The sequence below is a fragment of the Merops nubicus genome, unplaced genomic scaffold, assembly GCF_000691845.1.
Source record: "Merops nubicus isolate BGI_N331 unplaced genomic scaffold, ASM69184v1 scaffold16776, whole genome shotgun sequence".
Taxonomy (NCBI): Eukaryota; Metazoa; Chordata; class Aves; order Coraciiformes; family Meropidae; genus Merops; species Merops nubicus.
In genome coordinates, this window is record NW_008614504.1 from 10867 (window position 1) to 34765 (window position 23899).

General features: G+C 39.4%; 2 protein-coding genes across 2 annotated transcripts in view; one reads left to right on the forward strand and one right to left on the reverse strand.

Moving 5' to 3' along the window:
• DCP2 (decapping mRNA 2) overlaps positions 1-5754 on the forward strand; it is a 13233-nt gene extending 7479 nt beyond the window's left edge. The window contains exons 5-10 of the mRNA XM_008942262.1: positions 1368-1480; positions 1587-1694; positions 2446-2569; positions 3128-3235; positions 4932-4983; positions 5591-5754. Of these exons, the coding sequence (XP_008940510.1) occupies positions 1368-1480; positions 1587-1694; positions 2446-2569; positions 3128-3235; positions 4932-4983; positions 5591-5754 (669 nt within the window). The remainder of the gene's footprint in view (positions 1-1367; positions 1481-1586; positions 1695-2445; positions 2570-3127; positions 3236-4931; positions 4984-5590) is intronic.
• A 9316-nt stretch (positions 5755-15070) lies between these two features.
• MCC (mutated in colorectal cancers) overlaps positions 15071-23899 on the reverse strand; it is a gene marked incomplete at its 5' end in the record, with an annotated part of 58855 nt that continues 50026 nt past the window's right edge. The window contains 2 exons of the mRNA XM_008942263.1: positions 15071-15251; positions 16274-16396. Coding sequence (XP_008940511.1) covers positions 15071-15251; positions 16274-16396 — 304 coding nt within the window. The remainder of the gene's footprint in view (positions 15252-16273; positions 16397-23899) is intronic.

Here is a 23899-nt window from a genome sequence, read left to right on the forward strand (position 1 = left end):
GGTTGCTAGAGAGCATCTGTTTAGTGGCCACACCAACCTCAACTTGTGACACCTAGTTATAGCTGTATATACAACTACGCATTCTTCTGAAGATGTAATTATTAATTTGTGATAACCAAAACACATTAGAAGGAGAAACTTAAAGATTATGTTCTCTCTTTTGTGGCTAATACCCTCCAGACTTAGACAATAGCGTATTTTAAAGAGGAGGTTTGGAAGGAGACACAATATGGGAACGTTGGATGGTTTGTGTACCATTAGGCTTTTAAAAGGTATTGTGAAACGGAGAAGCAAATACTCAGGTAGTAGAGTTGGAAGCTTTGTTTCTGTTATCCATAATCTTTGAAGTTCGAGTATTTCTTGTGTTGCAATAGATTTTACAACTTCTGTCCCCATATTTTCATGCAAATTGTGCCAGTGGACAGGGCATCTGGCTTTCTAAGTGTAGTTGACTAGACAGGAGCCTCTTGCTTTAGCAGCCTGTTTTTCAACACGCGAATAAAAAGATGAACTTTGAGGGTTTCTAAAATGTACGATAAATGCCTTCCTTTGTATAACAGTGACCATCTGCATGATGTTGATGAAGTCTTCCTACAATCACAGATCTGTCTCCCTGCTGAAGCACTGTCTTCATTTGGTCTAATAAAATCAGGCGTGTGGTTTTTGTACTACACTATATTGAAACTATATTGTACTGTATTGAAAACCTGCTCATTTTGTAACTTGTTCCTATAACATGCATCATACCTGGACTGGAGGTTTTGGGGTTACATTCTGCAATAGAAAGGCTCATGTGAGTTCTTCTGCACTGTACATTCAGAATTCCTGATGTAATTCTTCCTTCTGCAAAGTATACAGTTATAGTTAAAATTATACTATATAAAGTATAACACGAATCCTGTCTTTCGCCCATTTTTTTTTCTCTTTTATAACAAATCCTGATACTACTGTGCAAACTAAATCCTCTTCTTTCTGATAATTTTTTATCTAGTATTTGGGGTCTAGTTTTAATGGTATTTGTGGCTTTGAAAGTTATTTTAAGCCTCTACCTTTATTTATAGCATTCAGTGCACAATGGTTTGGTTGGTTGTTTTTTGAAACCCCCATTCAGAATTTGGTTGCTGAATAATACCTTTTTGTATTTTAGGTGCCATATCTTGCAATGAGTATGTCCTATACCATCTGTTACTCTGTAGTTGCAGTCAGAAGTATGACTCTGTTATTAATTAAACTTATGTGAAAAACCTTGTTGTGGTCTATTAGTCTTCTACAGTAATTTTTTGATTAAGGGAAATAATATGGTTGATACAATTCTAACATTCTGTAAAGCTACAGGAGTGGGTGTTTTGATTTTGTATCTTTTCTAGAATATTGAATGGTTTTCTATTGACAAATTACCATGCCACAGAAATGACATGACCCCGAAGTCCAAGCTGGGTTTGGCACCGAACAAATTTTTTATGGCTATTCCCTTCATCAGGTATGTTTGAGTTCATTTAAGTACTAGGCCAGTGCCTTTCAGACAACTTAAGTTTCTTTAGATTTGTTTTAGTAAGTAGATCTTATGCACCTCTCCTTGCTCACAGACCATTGAGGAAATGGATTTCCCAAAAGAATGGAGATTCCTCAGATAGTGACAATGGATTTTCATCTACAGGGAGCACACCCTCTAAGGCCAACTTGGAAAAAGCTAGGTAAGAACCAGGTCAGTTTAACATCACTGTATCCTTTCTATAAAACATTGATCGTACAAACGTGCTTGCCCTTTCCCTTTCTAAAAGTATTTGTTCTGGTAGTAGTAAGAGGTTAATTAAAAAAAAGTGGACATATCTCATAGGCATCTAAATAGGATGAGAAGTTATGATACTCTTTTCCACTTTTTTTTTTGTAAAATCTCACACATGTCAGAGCTGAGATAGTTTCTTCGGTCCTGTCTGTGGGAATCCAAAAACCAGAAGCTAAAACAAGTAGGTAACTTTCAGTGCTTTAAGTTCAGTCCTTTTGGCACTTCCACAGAGGAAAAATAGAACTCTCTAAAGCAGGACTGTAAAGTACTGTCAGAAGTAGCTAGGTAAAACCTGTGAGGGTCAGTAGGGGAAGATGTGCTGCTGGCTTTTGATGCAGCTGAGCTAAAAGTGGTAGAGCAAACTTTAAAACCTTTAGTCCCAAAGAGAAGGCTGTGTCCAGTAATTTACATCAGGTCAACACCAACACTGACAACAGGACGAGTCCTAAGGTGGACCTAGCCTGTTGTCTATGCAGAACATAGGTTTCCTATCAGCAGACAAAACAAAGTTCAGTGAATGCAGCAGGCATTATTACAGTTTCCTCTCTAGGTTACTTAAACTTGTCTTCCAGGTTGTTCATAGAAAGTTCTTGAGTGTTTCTCTTCTATGATCAGTAGGTTTGAAATTGTGTTGTAAACTGTTTGTTTTCCTGTACCAGATCCAAACTTCGCTGTAGTCAGCAGGTGTTTACAGAGGGCTTTTCAGGAGAGCAGTGGGTGAAGCCAAAACAGCCACAGAAGCCATATAATCATACTGAGGTGTCTGAATTTTTGAAAATAAAGGTAGGTTGTTTCTTAGGCAAATGTAGACATTTAGGTTGTTTAAAACGGATGTCTTTGTTCATAAAGATTCCTCTCTGGAATGAAAATACTGAATTTTAACACCACTGTATGCAAAAATAGAAAAGCGGGTGGGGAAAAAAATCTTTAATGTCAGATAAGTCTAAGAATCCCAGAGGTAGTGGGTATCAGGTGGTCGTTGTGGTGTTTCAGGTACAGACAGTAATACTACTCACCATGTTGGTGTCCTCCATGCAACACTTCAAAATATTTTGGGTACCACTAGTATATATGCATCAGTGTATGGGAACTCGCTGTGCTGATTTTGTGTAATACAGTTTCTGTAGTAGTGCAGGAGAGACTGACAGCTGGAGCTCTTTGTAACTTGAGTATATGTTTGGTTAATTTCTATGTGCTTCCCTTGTGAACAGTATCTTTTGTAGACCAGGTCTGGAGTTTATTTGGAGGAAAGTTTTTATTGACATATAGGAAGTGTTGGTGCAGTGATGTTCAATGCTGCCATTTAAACTCTTCTCTACTACATTTTGGACTTCATGGCAGAGTCAGAGCTCAAGGAGCAATGGCAGAAAGCAGTATCAAGAAAATTCGAGCCAAAAGAAGCGAGCAAATGGAGTCCACAGTCAACCGGTTAAGCAAAACCATACCTTGGTAAGAAATACACTGTGATTAACATGTTCCAGTAATTCTTAACAAATGTCTGCCGAAAGAAAGCAGACTGCATTTCTGTCGGAAGTATGTTTGATCAGAAAACATGTGGTATGGATTTGTAGAAATAAGACATTTCTTGTCTTATATGCATACACATCTATGGACAAGCATACTAAACTTCAAATTTTGCATTTTGGGAGTAGATCTTATTTTAGTGGTTGAAATTTGTCAGCTGTTTTAGTGGACAATCCTGTAGCTTTCTACATTCTTGTCAAGTGAATAACCTACTGTAGTGTGTTCTAATAAGTTGGTGTCGTGTGTTTTATTTAATTGTGTATGATGTATTATTGTAAGCATGGAGTTTTGTTACGCAACACTTGGATACAAAGTATAAAACTTGTGCTTATTTTTTCCCTTTCTCTAGCAAAAATCTTGAGATGCTGATGTGACTTGAACACCAAAATATATATATATATATATTTTAAATACAGTAGAACTACAGCAGTTTATGAATTCCAGTATGGAATTTTTTGATTGTTACCTTGCAGGAACTACGTGTAATTTTCCACAGAGTTCTGCTGGCTGGGAGAAGGCTCACTGACTTTTTTTTTTTTTAAAACACAATTTTATTACTCCCCCCCACCTCAATTCTTTATGGCTTTCCAGTTCTGCTTAGTTGGCTTTTTTGCAGCAGTGAGCCCCAGTTCTCCATGCAACTCAGCTGGCTTTTCCAGGCTTTAGTTTTCCTTGTTTACTGGCTGTAAATTAGACTCTTCCCAGTCTGGCTTGTAGTTATTACCTTGTTTCTGTTTTTCATGTAAAAATGCAGAAACTGGAACCTCTTGTTCTGTGAAACCCTCACTGCAGAAGGAAACGGTTGCATTTGTCTGAGAATACCAGAATTAAAAGCCTAGGAACTGACTGAACAAAAATTTGGCTGTAGCGAAAAAAAAAGTGTAGTAGGAATCTGTAGGATCTTGATGGAAACAAGTGGAACTGTTAATACTCCACAGTTATTCTGTAGGCTCTTTCCAGACTTTGCTAAATACTTCTGTGGTGTTTCATTTACATTTTCATGATTGTCTTTCTTTTGAAGTTTGAATGTTTCATGTCCCAGTGATAATTTTCTAATAAAATCCGAAGGCCAGGGAACTCTTAACTGACAGAGAGTGCTAAGGCCCATGCTTTTATCTATATTTGTGTACTTACAGCAGTGTACCAGGGGCTAAAACTTAACTCTTTCCTGGAGAGTTCTAAGTTTGTGTCTCTAATGCATGCTAACTTAGTTTGCATTAGCAGTGTGTTTGCAGATGCATTCCCCTTGCTTTTTGGGACAAGCTGATTGAAAAATGGGCTTATGCGTGTGGAACTTTGATTCCATACCATTATTTAAAAAAAAAAAAAAAGCTTAAAATCATTTAGAAAGCACTCAAAATTTTTCCCTGAAAGCTTGCATTTTAAAGTGGTTTGATTGTTGAAAGGTTGCACGCTTCTGAAAGACTTGTGGATTTGCAGCATGATTTAGATAAAGTAATGTAACAGAATTCATGCCAAGGTATGAGTAATTCATGTATCAGGAGGTGTGTCAAAGCAAATAGAACCAGCATGTATTTTAGCTGATGCTTAAGCTATACTACTAAGAAATACAAGCAGTTTCTTTATGGTTTGTGTAATATATGGTCATTCTCTTAACCAGAAATGTGAAAAAAGGCTTAATCCAAGAAGACTACAAGATAACTTTGAAACAGGCAAGTACACTCTGAATTTTCATCCGTTGTCATGTGTTACAGGCTGAAGACACCTGAGCAATGATGGTTGAGGGTTTTTCCTTATATGCAAACCTATGAAATGTTATGAAGCCATATTATTCCAAGGCAGTTTGAGTGGTGTTTGTGTGTGTGTGTGTTTTTTTTTTTTTTAGATTGGGTTAACCCAAACTTCATGTACTGCTTCATGTTGGTTTTGCAGTTCTTCACTGTTGGTCAGATTACACCAGGTGGCTGAGTAAAAAGTAACAAAGCTAGTTTAGGGCAAGTCAACACGATGCTGGTAACTGAGTGTTGTTTCAAGGCTTTCTATCCTGTTAGCTGTGGTTGATATTGGACTGCGCTGGGGAGTGCATACAGTTCTTTGTTACTGCTCAGAAAATAGGGCCATATTTCTTTCATCTGTATTAAGAAATTACTTGCAAAACAGCACCTGTAAATATGGTTGTTTGTGTTAACTTCTCCTTATAACCAGACATAGAGATTTTGTGATTAATTGATTATACATTTGAGGTATGGCTTTGCATTGTTACTGATACTCATTGATAACTACTTAAGATTTGATTCATGCTTTTTTCTCTTTAAGCAGATGCAGCATATGAGATATGTTGTTCCAGTGAAGACCCACTGCCAGAACATGTAGAGGGATATTCTGTGGCATGCAATGGCCACTACAAATTTGCTTTCTCATCAACAGCTTTCTTGAGTTTCAAGTTTGACCATGATGCCATAATGAAAAGTTTTGACCTCTGACAGCAAACTTAGTAGGAACAAAAATCAGACTTGCCTGTTGTAATTGAGGGGGTTTCTTATCCAGCCTTACTCTTTCTCAGGAGTTTTTTTTTTGTTTTGTTTATTAATGCAATGCAGGGACTTACTGTTGGTGTGGAAGGGTTTGTTCTCTTTGCAGTATAGGAGTGGCATAGTCAAGTGTTGCACTTTAAATGCAGTATAGCCTTTGTCCACAAAAGTACCTTTCCAGTGTTCAGTTCATTTGTTCCTAGCTGTGCATTAGAGGGCATTCTGTTGGTTTTTTTTTTTTTAAGTTGTTGTGTTTTTTTGTAGAATGTCATTGACTTTAACTGTTGCAGTATACCAGCTTGTTAAACTTAACTGCTATGATGTAAAATATTGGACTTGTTAGTCATTGTGTAGTACATTGCAATATTATGGCAGTGGCAGTGAAACTGATTCTCGGTGAACTCCTCTGCCCTGGTGATGTTGAAACCAAGTTGCACATTTCAAACCTAGCCTCAGCCTGTCATCTTTTCTCTGTCCTGGTTGCTTGTCCATAATCCCTTCCCTTCTTCACACTGACAGTTTCTTTTGACTGGCAATCAGTAGTACTTGGAGTCAAACATATAGCATGTTGACTTCTTGCACTGTGCCTGTCTTCACTAGGGATACACCAACTGGGTAGAATTTGGGCATTCAAAAGTGTTTAGCTTCAGTTCTTACACACTGCCCCCAGCTGGGTGAGAAGCTGCAGAATTTTGTGTTATCCCTGTTGCAGCTGCTTTAAACAAGGAAAACCTTATACTTTGTGAGAGGTTACTTGTGTAGAATTTATACTAAATGTAAATAAGCCTCTGTAGATCTTACTGAGGAGGCAGGCAGGTGCATGGATAATAAGTCATTGTGTGACACTAAATGGCTTAGTCAAGCTTGCAATAACTATTCTAAGGGTGTCCAGTATTGTATTCTGTGCCCCTGTCCTCAGATGTCATGTAGTGTTTGCTCTGTATATATCCAGTAGTATTGAATTGCACTTGCAGTTACCTTTTAAATGATGTAGCCTCAGTTGTTTTCAGCTACAATGCTTTCTTAGTGAAAATATCAAAGATGGGGGGAGGGGCAGAAAAAAAAACTTTAAAAGTTGAGATGACATACTGTTAAATCACCTTAATTATTTAAAGTTAGGTGTTTTGAACATGTTTACATCTGAGAGAAATGCACTGAAATAATTTGTCACAGCAGCTTGTGATAGCCAGCATATTGTCCCAGATTTAAGAATGGCTTTTTCTCTAAAAGTGAGTAATAGGGAACATCACTGATTGAATGAACTATGCCCTTGTCTCATTGCAGTGTATGCTTGTGCACTGAGTCTTTATGCAACTCATGTGTCATCCAAAACCAAAATCCTGGTCTTCCTTCCGCAACCCTACTTCATCTACCCTACCTGATCTGTTACCTAGTACTTTTCCTCCAAAATAGCTTTAGAACTATCTCCTGGTTTATTTCCTGCCTGGCACCAGGTGATTTGGAACTCGAATGCTGTAATGTTTGTGATAGGAATGCTGAACTTATGTATCAGTCAATTGGAGAAACAGACTGCAGCATCTCCTCCTTCTGGAGGACAAGAGTCCCAAGGTACTTGTCTTTCAAGACCAAATCATGAAATAGCTCAATCTAGCTTTGTCTTTTTTTATTTTTTTTAAAAAAAAGTATCCAAAGGTTGTTCAAAACAGTAGATGGCAAAGAACAGTAATTGAGAAGGTGGGATAATGCTGGAGGAGGTTGTCATTCAGCTTCAGGAGAGAATTAACCTTCAGTTACTTATTTAGTGTAAGTAGTTGAGTTCCCAGGAGAAGTGCCTTTACTCATGGTGAGGCAGAAGTTTGTGTTCATATCCTGAGGCTGCTACTGCCTGTGGAGTTAAGACCCTCCTAAGGCATGATTAAATATCAGGCTGTGGGAATCTTTAATTAGTAAGCTGAATTTTCAAATAAGTTGCAGTTATGCTTCATGTAGTGCTTTGTGAAATAAAGGGGATGTTGATGAAACAATTAACTTGGAGCTTTTGTCAATTGTTTGGGAAATTGTATCCCAGACAGAGGAATTCTTTAGAATGAATCGTGTGAGTCCTAAGAACAGGAAATGCTGACTGCCCTCTATATTCACTGTGTCATTTTTTTTTTTTTTTTCTCCTTGGTGAGAGGTCGGTTCAGTGTAAGAGGAATTGGTTGCTTCATTAGGCAACCCAAACTGGGGCTTACACATGTCATGGTTTTAGTAAATCTAGCCTTAATGTGAGTTGCAAATAAATGTGATAAATATGCAATAACTTCTTTGTATAAGGGTACTCTATTTGTTGTAGTAGCATTGCTTTCTTCTTTCTCAGTAAGGTTTCTAAAACAATCTAAGTATGGTGGCATGGGATCTACCTTAGGGGTTCCACCATGCCCCACTGTGAACATCTTGAATTGTTTACTATTGTTTATGTTCCTATTTCAACATCCTTTTATAATTAAGTATATTTCTAAGTTTAGAAGTACAGTTTACATTATCTTCTGTAAAACAGTGGAAAAAATAACAAGTAAGATGCAGGATTGTTTCTTGAGTTTTCATTTTGCTGAAGCTACACAGAGAAGTGAGTAACTGCCTGTCAAACTCAAGAGCTGATGTCAAGATACTTGAAAAACAAACAGTGCTGAATTTGAGAATGCTTGCCTGTAAGGGGTTATTCAGATTATGAATTGTCATTCAGTGTTCTTGAAACTACAGAACTCATGAAATAAACTTTCTAACAGCAAAACTACAAATGTGTGAATGCTGGGAATCTAGTACTAGTTTGCGGTTTCTGGTGCTACATGAACTCCCTGCTTTAGCTCCTATCCTTTACAGAATGCTCTAAACTTTGAACTTGGACTGAAGAGGGATCTGCTCAATGGAATGATGTAAGTTATGTATTGGAATGCTGATAACATCAACTCCTTGATGTACATGCAGTCTTCAGAGTAGCTGTCTTAGTTTGAAGCACGGAAACTGAGGTTTCTGGGAAGAAGGGGGGAAATAGCTTTATTTATCGCACAATCAAAGTATTTTTTTAATACAATATAAATTCTTTAGACCAACCTTGCATAAATAGTTTGTAATAAAACTTCGGTCCTAGTCACTCTTCCAGGCTTCTGTTCTGTGCTCCAGCCTTCCTAATTTAATTTGGTCATTTGAGAATAAGACTTATTGTATTTTTCCTTCCCCTACCTATGTCCATTACATGTATTAAGTTTTTAAAAACAAGGCAAGCTTTGGGTCTGGCTAACAGACTTGGTCTCAGATTGTAATTTCAGATTATAAATTATTGTTTTCCAGTTTTTACTTTAGTACAGTTGCTTCTGTTGATTTGCGGTTTATAGCAGCACTCCTGTCATTCTGGTGTGAAAAGCAAGAGCCTACATTAAGAATCCAAGCTCTAATATCCTGTGGTGCAAGACAGCATTGCCACCCCGTGGGTGACCAACTGCCCAGTGGTTGGGTCAGGGGTCTGTTTAATCCTCATACACTTGTTTTTTATAAATTCTGAGCAACAGAAGTGTTGGTTTTGTTGCTTTTTTTTTTTTCTTCCCCAGAGGTAAAATCAAGTGCCTTCAACTTTTAAGTTAGGAGGTTATAGTCTGTGTTAGGAAGCTCAAAATTACAGAGAACTGGTAGAATTGCCTCCTGTCTTGACTTCAGATCTATTTACTTACAGAAATTGTGTTACACTGTAAAAGTTGATCTGGTGCTTATACATGACTTTGTAATCGGAGTTTTTGTTACTACAATATTGCAGCTTGTGAGGCAACCAAAATTATTTAAGATAACTTCTTAAATGAATTAAGGTCAATTTCTGCAAGCTAACTGAAGGTGCTTTCACCATAAATTTGGCTTCGAAATGTCACTACTCCTGCATAATAGGTCTTGGTTCTTACATGTTGATAGCAATAGTGTAGTTCAAGAACTAGAGTAGGCTAAACACTACTCTGCGCTGTTCTTAATCTTGTACATAAGCACTGATAGATGCAGTAGGATTTGTGCTGTGTGTGCATTTCCCTGTTTCTTGGAGATTGTGAATTTACAAGGAAGACAACATATGTAGCAATTACACTGACAATATTAAAGATCATACAAGGGGAAGTATTCTGGATTAGTAGCAGTACATTAAAATGAAATGTGTGGGATTTAACTTGTCTTTCAGTTGAAAATGTTAAGTCGAGTTTTAAACTTACTGTATAGATTCAGCTTTACAGAAAATCTTTAAATCCTTCTCAACTCTGGTATACTTCTGGGAAAGAAGTAAATATTACTCTTCCTTTTAAGAAATTATCAAAATTTCTACAGAATGGTTAAGTTTGAATAGGCCCACCATGACATTTACTGAAAACAGTGTTTTATCATTGTTAAGAATGGACTTGATGATCTCAAAGGTCTCTTCCAAACCTAAAGGATTCTATGATTGTTAATCGGAAGAACTAACTCCTAGTTTCCATTATGGGTTACAGGTCAGTGCCTTTTAAGAAAAGGGTTACAGCTGGTGGAGCATTATTCATCATTTTTTAAAATAAGGCATTTATAGCTTTTTAAGAATACAGATCCTGTGAACTTGGTTCTGTACAACACTTCTCACCCTGAGAAAAAACTTACTAGGCAAATTATTTAAGCATATTTGGTTAAAATTACTTAACTGGGGAGATGAACCATTTATATCTTTCTGGTTGGGTGTATATTTTTTCCTGCCAGGTTAAGTATGCAAAACTGCATGATTAAGAGCTCTCATCAAATATGTCTCAAGCCTATACTTAAAATGGGATTCTTATGTAACTTTATTATATCTGCTTGGCACTACAGTATGTGGAAGCTGTACTTCCACCCTGAGGAGCCGTTTAGCTGGGTCTGCAGGGCACCTTAACATTAAAAAGCAACACACACTCCACAGAAGAAGGTGGGGTTTTGTTTGTTAATTTTTGGCATAATGATAGATTGCTGTATGTGTTCCAGGACCCAGGCTGACCCAGGTATTGCTGCGTAAGGTAACACTTCTCTGTGCAGCATCACATGCCTTGCAGAAAATAGGGAGCTATCATAAAGGCTCATGTGTGATGGGTCATGTCTTCCTCCTGTTTGTTTAAAGCTCAAGAACTTGATCTGTTTTCCTCACTCGTATATAAATGGCATATTGGTGCTAATTAACAAGAAAGTATGTACAGCTAACAAGGTTAAAACCATGTAAAGTTACAGATGTTGTTCAATTTCCTTTATGTTATCTTGAAGAAGAATTGCATTAGTCATCTCTTCAATTTTAGTAAATAAATTTTCTAACTACCTGTAATGTCAGCTGTACTGGCGATTGTGATTTGTTATTCGTTGATTCAGAAATGGAAGCGCACTATTAAGAGGTTATGACTAAATTGCCATTTTCCTCTATACTGTAACTTCTATCTGTAAAATTAAATGACTTTACGTAAAAACTTAATGAATTACTGAGATGAACACAAATATTGCTGATCAGTGTGAAATGTAAAGCCTGTGCTGTTGGTGCAGGTTGCAGCATTCTCCATTCACTGTGGAATGTTTAAATGTTGCCTTAAGCCCAGCAGCAGCACGGATTCTGTATTCTGGAAAAGAGGTATTTTTTTAAAGTCAGTTATAAAGGTGAATAGGGGGCCCAAAAAGCAATGAAAAAAAAAAAAAATTAAAGGTGTTGGATGTACTAGAGAAAGGAAGTATGTGAAATCAAATCAGTGCTTTAAAAATGTTTACAAAATAGCTTTTTTTGCAAGGGAAAGGAGAGGGAATATAACTGCTATAAAAACAACTGTATGTGTGGAAAAGGCCCTTTCATTTCTATACTGTTCACTGAAGCTGTGGAGGGGGTGTGCCAAGTATTAATGTTCTTGAGCGCAGTTAAAACCTGTCATCAGATCATTCTTACCAACTTTTCATGCCTCTGTTACGGGAACCTTACTGAACAGTGTCATACCATCTCCCTCAATAACTTATCTTGGAGGAAGTCTCTGTGGTACCTTTAAGCAGACTCATTCAACAATAAGATGACAAGGTGTGGTAAAGCATCTCCCAAGGCACAGAAACAGCATTAGAAATTTATTCAGAATATAAGAACATTTGTAAAATAAGTATTATAAATGTCTCTGTATAAATAAATGCAGTTTTTACAATTCTATATCAAATGAACACAAAATAGCTATTTTACAGCAGCTAGGAATCTAAAAAGCAGCAACACATTTAAAGCTAATTCATTAAAGTGAAAAGTTTCTAAGATTACAATGCATGGTATAGTAGCAAAGGAGGAGAAAATCCTAATAAAACCAGTAGAACAATACTGACATTAATGCAAACTTAGTCACATGTGCTTTGCAATAGCTAACAGTACATTCAAGCTGGTGAAGATTTACACATTTAATTAGAAAAGAAGTACTTTTTTTCTGAACAAACTGTGAAATACAAGGTTTCATGCACTCTGGTGACTTAGAAAGTTAAAAGCCATCCTAATATTAATTAATGATTGAACAACTTAGGCTCTGTTGGCAGGAACCACATTTTTCTTGTTTTGCAAATGTATTTCTGCCACAACTGTTAAGCAAGTTAGGTTGCTGTGACTTCAAGGGGTTAAACACACTCATCTACATGCTGATGGCTGGTCCTTCAAAACAGCTGCATTAAAAGGAGTTAGTTTTTTGGCATTTATTCTCAGGCATGGTGCCATTTTAGTGGGCACACTGGACTGGAACTCCAGCTGACTGTTACTATTAAAAGTAAACCTTCCACCACATCCCTACTGGCCTTTTTCAGTATGCCAACAAATGAAGCAGTACTGATATAATTTATTCTAAAACACTTTTAAAGCACAGTTGGCAGGGAAGACATGCAGTAATTGTTGTAAAGCAATATTCAGTTTATGTGTAATCAGCAAATTTAGGCCTGAAAAAGGCACTGTGGGACACTGTAGCTTTATACCTTTAAACCCAAGTGCATTTTGTTTTCTTAATTTGTACCTTTTCTTTAAAGACAGGTTTCAATTCAGATGCTTTGAGATTCATTGTATTATATTTAACAGCTTTTCTACCTCCAAGAAAAGAAAAATTGAGCCTAAGAGGAAGTCCTGTACAGCAGTAGCTTCTAGTCACCTGAAGTGGAAGGTATTTTACATGGACAATTTGAGATAACCTTGTTACATGGCTGTTTCTGATGCAAGACAACACAACTGTAACTGTGTGTTTGCCACAGTACAGAGGACAATTTCCTTTCTATTTCTTCAGAAACAAGTGTGACCATCTACTACCGAAGCTTATGGCAAACCTGATGTTCCTGTTGGTGACAAACTTGTTGGCCAAAAAAGGGAAACACCATAAGACAAATACTTATCAAAACTATAAAGGCAGTAAGAAATCCATGTGCCTGCTACCTCAACAGACTGGTTTGCAAAAATTTCCATCTGCAGTATGTATTAAGAAGTGCAATTATCTTTAGAGAGGACTGATCAAATCTAATGCCAGGGCATCGCTACCTACCACTGAATTTTGATATCAGCACTGTTCCAAGTTGCTATTGCAATCCATCATGTATGATGTTGGCTTCGTTGCTGATGTATTTATTAGCCTCTAGAGAAGTAGGAATTGCTATTCCAAGAAAAGTAGAAAGCAGCAGCTACAATTACAAGAGTTACACCAACTGCTACAATATCAGATGTAACAAAGACTTGACCATGCTGTATTCTCAACATGAAATCCCCCAACTGTTTTGGCTGCCTGGCCCAACCCAAGAGTAGACAAAAATGGTTCAAGTCCTCTAAAAATGCTTCCTTAGCAGTAGACATTGGAGGAATAAATGAGAAGTTACCCTAATTCTAAATACACTAATAAAATTAGGTGCAACTTAAATGTGTAAAGAAAAAAGGACAAACAACTCCTGAAATCAGAGTAATTGAAAAAGAGAGCCTGAATAATACAAAGTAGAGGTGTATAACACAGTAACGGGCTAATTAAGTTTTATGGACTTTAGTTTGGCATGTTAGAACAAACATGGAAACTATTTCACATAGTCAAGAAGAAGCAAATTCTGAATGGAACAGGTGCAGCAGCAGACTCCTGTATTTTGCTCCCTAGAGAAATCAATCTGATCACCATGCTTTGCTTAATGCTCATTACTGTTACAGGCCAACGTCTTCAATTCAGTCAGTTTGATAATACAGTAACATGATGTGACTGACTTAAAAGGATGCTCACAGTAAAAAAACCTAACCTAAGAAGCTGTATGAAGACTTCACCATTCACATTCTGACTGTGGCTGTATATCCATACACCTACCTATTTATACTGTTGTGCCTATGTATTCAATATTAAACAGGTACAATCCTAATAAGTACCTTTTTTGGTCAAAACAAATATACAAAGAAGACATTCTACGTCTTGATCACAGAAAGCTCTAATAATCACTATACATGTGACAAAATAATGGCCCAGCTTCTTAAAGAAAACATTGGCTATAAGATATTAACAAGAAAAACCAACTGTTTCACAAAATAATTGCAACCATCATGCAATATAAATACCAGGAGTTTTCCTGAAAATTCTTACCCAACCAGACTATCTATCTGGCATGGTGAAACTCACAGCCTTTAGTCCTCTTACGAACTGTAAGAAATACACCGTTACTGTAGTTTTCAAAGATGCAGCTAAGGTCTTGGTTTTATTCCAAATCAATAGTTTTCCTACCTGATCTGCACTGTAAGCAATAGTACTGCAAGTACAGTGCAAAAAAAGCAAGACAGCTTATCATCTCCCCACTCTGCAGCTGCCTATGTAGTTGATTGAATCACAGCAGCAACTTTTGAGGGTACAATACAGAGTTGTGTGCAGAGGGAGCTCAGGGATTGGGAAATCCCTCAAATTATTTCTGAACTGCCCAAATTAAAACCTCTTAGCATGAATTATTTTTCTTTGCGACGTTGTCACCCGTGGGACACAGATAAAATGGAAAAGAAGCTGTATGAATACAGATGTAATGACAGAATGTACATCATTATAGCATGATGATTCAGGCACTGCAATTTTACATTATGAAACAGTCCTTAAGGTTAACACTTGTATTATCCCCATGGCACATCTCTGGGATCCCCAGTCCTTAAGGTTAACACATATTATCCCCGTGGCACATCTCTGGGATCCCAGAGAAGGTGCTTAAGTGTGTCAGCATTGACAGTCAGTGCTTTTAGCGTTCGAAGCTACCTAAAAGTCAGCCTTCACAAGACAGAAATTTGTAATGGCACTAAGCATCTTTGACAGAGATGCATTTAAAGTGAAGTTTCATTGGTGTGTGGCCTAGAGTTCTCCTCTTCTAGTAAAGCTATTCTTTGTTTGAGCATCCTTACTTGTGTTTCATGTCTTTCCACCATGGCCATCATTTGTGATTCCAGTTTCTTCAGCTTATTTTGATGCTTTTTCTTTGCTTTTTCATAAGCTGCTACTAAGTTGCTGTTAGAAAGACAAGGCAATACAAGGTCATTCAAAAAGGTCTGTTAATAGCAAGCGTGCCAAAAATCCACTCCAAAACCTCACCTTTGGGAAACTCCACGACAGTGTGGGGACTGATTGTCTTACTAAAATTTAAAATGCAGTTTAAAATGCATTTAGATCTAAACCTTACTGATCTAACCCAGATCACTATTAATCTCTGTATCTTTCTGGGGACAAGTACACACCTTTACCAGTAAACTGGTCACTGAAAACATTTTTAAACGTGGTTCAAAGAGACAGCTAGAGGTTGCTGATGATGACCTCCCAGAGGACTGTTTGTGAGTCAGGACACAACAACATTAAGCATGTGATAATTTAAAAAAGCACTGCATGGCCAGAATCTGCTTACAAAATCCAGCACTGATTTTGCATTTTCCATTAAAAACAAACAAATAAACAAACCAACAGTTATATTCAGAGGATGGTATCTTATGCTTATTTGTCTGCTGTGCCTCCACCAGTAAGAAAACTTGAGTGGGATGCTGCTCCTCACTGCAAGGGCTTTCACATGTAGTTTATTACTGCAAACTATACTGCAAGCAGATCGTCGCCTTGCAGGAAGGGCAGCTACCATCCACCATTTTCTCAGTCCCTCCAAACAGAGCTGTAAAATCTACTGAGTGAACAATAACAGTTGTGTGATTATTGAAGCCACTTTATTAATAAAGAGGCTGGAGCCAAAGCAAAGGGAAAATTTCACACAAAACAGGTTCCTAAGTGTGGCTAAGTGGAGGGGTTTGTTTTAATAATATGTTTACTAGTAACTCAGTTAAGATTAAGCACTCTTAGCTTTGGCTATGTTGTTTTCAGTGTCCTGCATGTGTTTATACCTCCCATGTCTCTCTAATCTTAAAGGGTCAACATGTGTGAATGCAAGGATCCAGAAACTGCTCATTAAGATATTGGGAGAATTACAGTGCATTACAAGAACACAGCACACAGAAATCAATGGTACATCCATCTGCTGATAGATACTTTACCTGTTTGCCCTTTTAAGGTCATTAACAAATTCTGCAGACTGCTGATGTCTGATTTCACTGCTCTTTGTGAGTCTCTCCAAAGCACTCACTAGCTCTTGCACTCTGGCTTTCAGTTTCTTCTCACTGGAACAAGAGAGAAGGAGAGAGAAAAACTGTTTTCAAAGCAGAAATAACGCTGCAGCTTGTGAATACATAAATGGTTATCCTGTGCTGGGCTCACACGCTGAAAATAATTTCATTGCTCCTACTTGGCTAATACAGGAGATAGTTCTTACATTAAACTTGCACAGATTGGTTTTTGTAACATTCACCATTTTAGAATACGGGATCGTAGATACAGTGGACAAAAAAGAAAAACTACTCTGGTGGATCATAGTCTTGTATACATTGCATTGCATCACATTAAGAAATAATCACAAAGATACATAAGTAAAATTTAAGAATACCTGGCACACACCACCTATTGTGTCTTGAATAAGACAGCAAAGAAAACTGCCAAGGGAAATCCAGTGTAATGAAGAATACAGTATCAGGATTGCTATTAAAGATCATTTACTAAACAAACTTTTTACTTAGAAATTACTAGAGAAACATAGAATAGTTTGCGTTGGAAGGGACATTTAAAGGCCATCTAGTCCAGTAGTGAGCAGGGACATCTTCCACTGGATCGGATTGCTCAGAGCCCCATGTCCAACATGGCCTTTAATGTTTACAGGGCTGGGGCATCTACCACCTTTCTGGACACCTGTTCCAACGTTTCACCACCCTCAGAGCAATTCCACTGGTTTCAGTTACTGCCTCAGATTCACCCAAGTAATTTATACTACAATCTGTATTACAGTAGATCACTAGTTTGTTTTTTTTTTCAGGAGCCAGAAGTCCAGTGCATGGGGCAGTGGGAATCAGAAAAAAGTTAAGGACAAAAGAGAAGGGTAGAGACAGAAAAGGGCAAGACAAGAAATAAAGAAAATAAAGCGCAGGCATTTTCTTCTATGAGGTACTGTTCTTCTTTCAAATAAGCCACAGTAGTGAGATTCAAAAGTGCCGATACAGTTACCAATAATTATTTTTCAGTTATGGACTAAAAGTAATTACATCAAGCGTGCCAAAATGGAAGTAAGGTATCTTAAAATGTTTTTATGCTACAAATATCTCTGTGAGGGAAAGAAAAAGCTAAGAAGGCAGAAATTCTGGGGAGAAGTAAGCATTACAGCTTGCGGTTTAAGCTGTCTTTAAAAAGCACTTCCCAGCACAGTGTGAAGCAGGTACTTCTTCCCAGGGGCCTCCTTGCTGCAGATGCCAGTGGCTGCCCACAGCCTGCTCCCATATAGACAAGGGACTGTCCCACCTCTTGTGCAAGGGTGCTGACAGCGAGACCCAAAAGCCTTTCTCTGTGATCTGTCCTCATAGAGGAGACAACCCAGAGAGAAAAACACCAGGCTTGAAAATAAAAGAAGGGCAATAAAACTGACATGCAATTGAGCTACACTGGGATAAAGTTAAGATTCTGCAGTGTTGAACCTTACACTTGGGAACTTTGCACAGACAGAAACGTTTGTCTGTGCTTTGCAGTGATTTGCCTTTCTCTCCTGGTTTCATTGCAGTGCTGCTGAGCGAGTCAGTTGGTTTCCACCTGAGCAACACGACTACCACTAGCACCCACATAAGCCCACTGAGAATGAATAGCCTAAAGTCTGAGAAAGCCCCCCCAGCCCTGCACACGCCTGAGGGATGCTGCAGTTCCGAGGCTGGCCTGCCCACGGCAGCATTCTACAACCAGAGGCAAGGACTGCGCATCTGGCGCGTTTCGCTGTGCCCGGCTTCAGCAACAGAAGGGCTTTCAGAAAGTCAGCCGGGGAAAGATTCCAAGTTAGCAGTTTATCCCAACACACTGCAGCCGCTGGTTTACTGGCCAAATTAAGAAGGACATAAGAGAGGCCTTGTTGATGGAGAATCACTGGTATTCTTTATGTGCCCTTTCGTTGAAGTTTTATACTCTCAGTTTCCAAATTACACAAATCTTTTCCCCTAGCAGTTAAGAGCTCGCTGCCATCCACCCCAAATATAGATTTCATTTTTTATATCCTATCTTAGCAGTCAGAAAGACTCAGCACAGTCTATGGTCAAAATCTATGTTTTGCAAATGAAACAGCACCAGAAAAAAATAAAAATAAAATTGGGTTTTACTTGCAGTAGAAGACAAACAAGATCAGACCTGGCAGAGGTCAGACCTGTTATCTAACGTGTGGCACTACTGATATGACAGAACAGAGCAGGGTAAGTTTGGTGCTTGTTCGCTCCAAAGGACACTAGAGCCAGGGGCTCTGGGAAAGGCTCAACAGCACCAAGCCCAGCACCGCAACCTAGCACGAACAGCAAGTCCAACGGAATAAATATTCACAGTATTCAGATGGGGAGAGAAAACTAAAAATAACATGAGGTTGATTTAACATACAGGCAAGAAAAGGTGTAGCTGTGAAAACACTTCACACACTCCCATGGGAAAGAACCCTGTAAGGCCAGAGTTTACTTCAGCTGAAGTCCTTAACACACCCACTGTAATAGAAGCTGCCTGGAAAAGAAATACAGAAGAAAGATTTGGAGGAACTTGTCACGCATGGTAAAGCTTGGTTGTTATAGTGACTGCTACCTGATAAAACTATTACATCACCTTTTGTCTGTTTTTGCACTCACACCTTGCAACCAGTCATGTTCAGTCCAAACTCAGCTAAACATCCAGAGATATTTCTTTACAGTTGGGCCATAACATCCCCCTCTTGCTGCTTGCTAGAGATACAGAGCCAGTGGAGTGGTAAGCACCCTGTGCCTGCACAGGCTAGTGAAACAACTTTCAGATGCTAGTTCTGAACCATCTAGCTATTTAGGTAACACTAGGTAATCCTTCAATCTACAGATGCCTCAAATTTACATTTATACCAGTAAAACACATGCATTCTGTGAGCTGACAAGATCCACATAGTTCTGTTTTTTCTTGATGTCTTGAAGTCAGTGTAAACAGCACTAGCTAGTGCCTACTCCCACCTTAATACTGGGGAAAGCAATGTGTGGTTTGACTGCATGTGCTGAAACATCCCAAAATATTACAAAAACTACACACAGGGACCTATTTCTACAGTTACTGTTCCTGATTTAAAACATGCCTATCTAAGTATCTTTACTTCAAGAGGCATTTCACAGAACAAGTTATACCCTAGTAAACAGACAAGCAGCAAGACTAAGGGCACAGTAAATACCTTGTTTCAGTCTGGGAAGTGGAGATGCACATGCGTTTGGATAATGACTATTACATGTAAAAAACAGGTAAGGTTTTCCCCTGAGTGCTGCAACTTCTATTTTAGTAGCAGAGGAGAGACCTCAGAGCTGTGTTTGTATCTTACTGTCCGGCCAGTAAAAACTCTTTCATTTCATAAAAAATCCCATGCCTTACAATGCTAGCTCCTCCCACTTCTCTCCATTTCTATCACTAATTCTCTCATTTTGGACAGAAAGAATTGTCCTTATTTGTCTCTCTCCAAAACTGACTGCTTAGTTCGGCAGTGAACAGGAGTTAAAACAAATCCTGGAGTGCTACTTGTATTCCTTTAATGCATTATGGGGTTAGCTGTCTTTATGGGATTTCCAGCACCACTTCAATTCCCCGACAGTGAGTATCAATCAGCAGGATATGAAGAATCAGCCACCACAGGCGTAGTAAGAGAGAGTATTCTAAAACAACAGTCCCAGTCATACACAGCATTTTTTCAGGATGAGAGTGTGTTAAAGCTGCAAACCAGGGATGGAGCTGCATTTGATGCAATAACCGTATGAACATCCTCCCAGGAGAGGACCACCGTGTGGCTGTGTCATGGCCTCCTGCTACCCGTTTTCCAGCATCTGAAGAGCAAATGCACATGAAGCTTACACGCCAAACTCATGCTGCTATCACGCACCAGGACTGTAATATGGACCTGTATGGATCTTGAGAAAGCATTTATGTGTGCATTTTGATGGGAAGAGGTAAGGAGACGCGAGTATTTTTGGGAGAACGCTATTTTTGTGAGTTCCCGAATCACAAGTCAATCGGACCGCAGAAGACAGCACAGCTTTTGCTCCCAGCAGTTCCTCCTCCAGCTGGTTACAGCTGCTAAAGCTGCAAAAGCACAGACGCAGCACCCCGTATGCACAGAAAAAATGAGTACATACTCCCAGATGAGGGAACAAGCTTACGACCTGAGGGTATGGCTCGCTTCCAACACATGGGCTCTCTGCTGTAGGGCGCTCAAGAAGTCAACTGAGGAAATCCTTGACTGCTCCCTTTCCAAGGAAAAGCTCAGAAAAAGTGCATTCAGAGGCCTACAGCGTACTCCCAACATTCGCCAAAAGCACTATTTTCAGTGAGATGCCCAATATGCTGGTAACAGAGCCTTTTGTTTTGTATTTTCACAATCAAAACCCTCCGTGGGCAGTTGCTAAGCAGTTTTCAACAGCTTTTTGTTTCAGACTTACAGGACAGTTTGAATAGGAAGGCAAGCGGACAGGGCAGAACGTTTTTCTCTGGTTTCACGGCTGCTGCTGCAGGGAGCAGGGAATGCTGCCAGAGTCAGAAAGGAAACTATATAACATCGGGCACACTTCTGCAGTTTCTGTTGGTTTGGCCTCCACACACTGACATGTTTGGACCAGAATAATGTGAGCAAGGGCCTGCACACCTTCTATTTTCCCTCCTGTCTGGGCTTTTCCAGACATTTTCAGGTTTCATATGCCAGAAGTCTTCCCAGGTGGATTTTCCTGCCCTTGCTCATTTCATCAAGAATTCCCCAGTGCTGCAAACAGGAAGCTGCTCTTCCCTGGCAAGCAGAAAGTTGATTTTTCTCCCCCTGCCTTGGAGTGTACCCAGCTAGCTCCACTTCTTACAAAAGCACAAGCTATCGCCTCTCTGCCCTGGGGTCAAAAGCACCCACAGCTCTTGTTAAACTGGAGCAAAAGAGGAATTTTGAGCTCTCTCCATGTCAGGAGGCAAGAAAGTTTCCCACAACCAGGCAGAGGAGTCAGGGGCCTCTGGGGCCTGATTATCTTGTGTCTTGCCATCTCTAGGAACGCCCTTTTACCCACCATGAAGCATTGCCTGTTACAAGCAGACCCCTTCAAATTCTGGATCCGCAGTCGGAAGCGGCACCATAAGCTTCAGCTCAGCATCTGCCCCTGAGCTCCACATACACAAGGTTTGCTGGGCACAGGTCACAGGCATGCAGACTGGCCAACCCTTGGGTATGGAGTCTGGGGAGGGCAGGAAGGTGAAGCACCTTCTCCACAGCCCCTGTCCCTGGTCTGAAGAGGAGGCACACACTTTCCATCCCACACTTTGCTCCTAGTCCCTTTCCTAATATCCTCCTGTTGTTTTAAGCCTAGCATATTCCCTCACTCCCCTCTCTGCCTTTTCCAGTTCCAGATGAACAGGGTGACACGATTGTTTTTTCTAGGCATTTGACTCCTCTCAGGAGATAACAGCTGCACATTTAAAAGGAATGCAGATAAATTCTCTTTGCATCAGCCATTTAAATATCTTATGTCATCCTGGCATGCAGAATCCCCAAGCCAATTTGAATGCATGCCAGCATCTTTGGTCTGGGTTGGTTTGCTAAGGAAAACAACTAGCATATAACAGAACTTTTGAAAGAGGCAACAAAACAAGACTAGCAAATGCCAAGTCTTAAAACAGCCCTCTTTAAATGCCATGTCTTCCCGTCTCACCCTCTCAGGCATAAGTGGGCTTAAGAACACCAGTCCTGCCTGCTGTCCTTGTTAAGGCAACTCTTTCTGATCACAGAGGAGATGGAGATTGCCTTAAAATTCCTTTGCCGGTGTTAAGACACCATGCTGTTTTTCTGATGATTTTCAGACACTTAGAGCATCTGAAAACATCTCAAAGCCCAGATGGTACCACAGGCATGGGTTACATCACCAGCAGTGGGGACACAGGCCAGGTGTGGTTCTGGAAATAAAAGACTGGCAGCAAAAAGGAAGAACAAGCCTGCAAGGAGGCAACAGTGTACCTGCCACACTCAGTGCTCAAACCTCCCACCCAGCTTTGCCAGTCCAGCCTAGAAGCTCTCCAGACTTGGAGCTCCCTATGACTATTATACCCAAGTGCACAGCAGCTCAGTAGTTCAGATAACCACGCAGTGGTAAGGAGAAATACATAGTATGTTTCAAAAATAGAGAAAAAGAAAAATTACAGTTATCTGCCATGCCTTGGCACAGGTTTCTGTTGAAACAGTTGCACTGTCAAAACATGACATTTGGCACAGCACATAGTTGCATTCTTTGGACAGACATAAGAACCTGACTGCAAAGAACACAATTGACACATAGAAGCTATTGCAATAGGGTGAATTTTCTATGTCCTGCTAGGAATACCATCAGTTTCCACTTCAACAGAGGCAGGATCATAGCTCTGTGCAAAATGTCCTCTTGTTAAGATAAAAAGAACTGTCTGTCAATCTCATGAGTTAGCACTTTTTTCCCTCTCCATGGTGACTTCCCGACTAGTAGTATCACCTACTAGGTTATCTCTCAGTTCAAAAGTCATCAGACATGGTAAATATATAGCTGCTTTGTTTTGTTGCCAGATGGAAAGTCACCCTTTTGTGAGGGAGAGATTGAAACATGTTTAGACTGACAAAATTCATGTAACTCTGTACAGCCATCAGAGATCATGATTTTGTGCCAGCTGATGACCTAGCTGTGGTATGAACAGTCCAGTAACACTGTTTTGCCTGCCATGGCCCTTACCTAGTCCTGTCAGATCTGTCCTGCCCAAATATTTTAACGCTTATAAACAATTTTCTAAGTGCATTGACAAAATACAATCCTATACAGACAGAAAAGACATCAGCAACTGGAAATGAAATGACAGACTGCAGGAGGACCTCAACAAACAAAAAATTTCTAATAAGGCCTAGGGAGATGCAGAAATTTCACTCTTGCTAGCTTAGCTGTTTTTCACAGAATGAAAGAACCTAGCAGAAAAAAGCAACAGATCAGTTGTATCACTATCACCCTGCTGAAGCAAGAGTATTTTGCTCTCTGGAGTTCCTACTGCCTCCTTCCTACCATCTTTAATGCCTGGAGATGTGGTTATACTACTAAGTTACAAACTCATATAAGTCATCTACAATGTTCCCTAACCCTGCTGCAGCAGAGTAGAACACACCAAAAAGGCAGATGTGATTTTAAGGTCTTCCTCAGAGACTGTGTAATGTGCCTGGTTTCTGCGGTACTCAGCCAGATCCTCTCCCATAAAACTGGCCTCTGTCACAATCAGAGGTGCCAGTGCCAGGTCTGAGAATACATTTTTGCCCTCACAAGAATAGAATATTTCCTGTCAACAAGTTCATTTATGGATGTGTCAAACTCTAGAAAAAACCTCAAGATGCTCCACGTCCATTCAAATGCTCCATCTTTCCATCAAGAAAGGAGAGAGGGGAAAACAAAAATGCTAAGGACTCTGTTTAAGAAAGTATCTATGCTTTCCAGCACAGCTGGAACAGGAGGTGTCTCTACACTAGTGGCCTTAGCCTGCAACACTAGAAACTGGGTAACCTAGATGTAACTTCTGCAATGTGG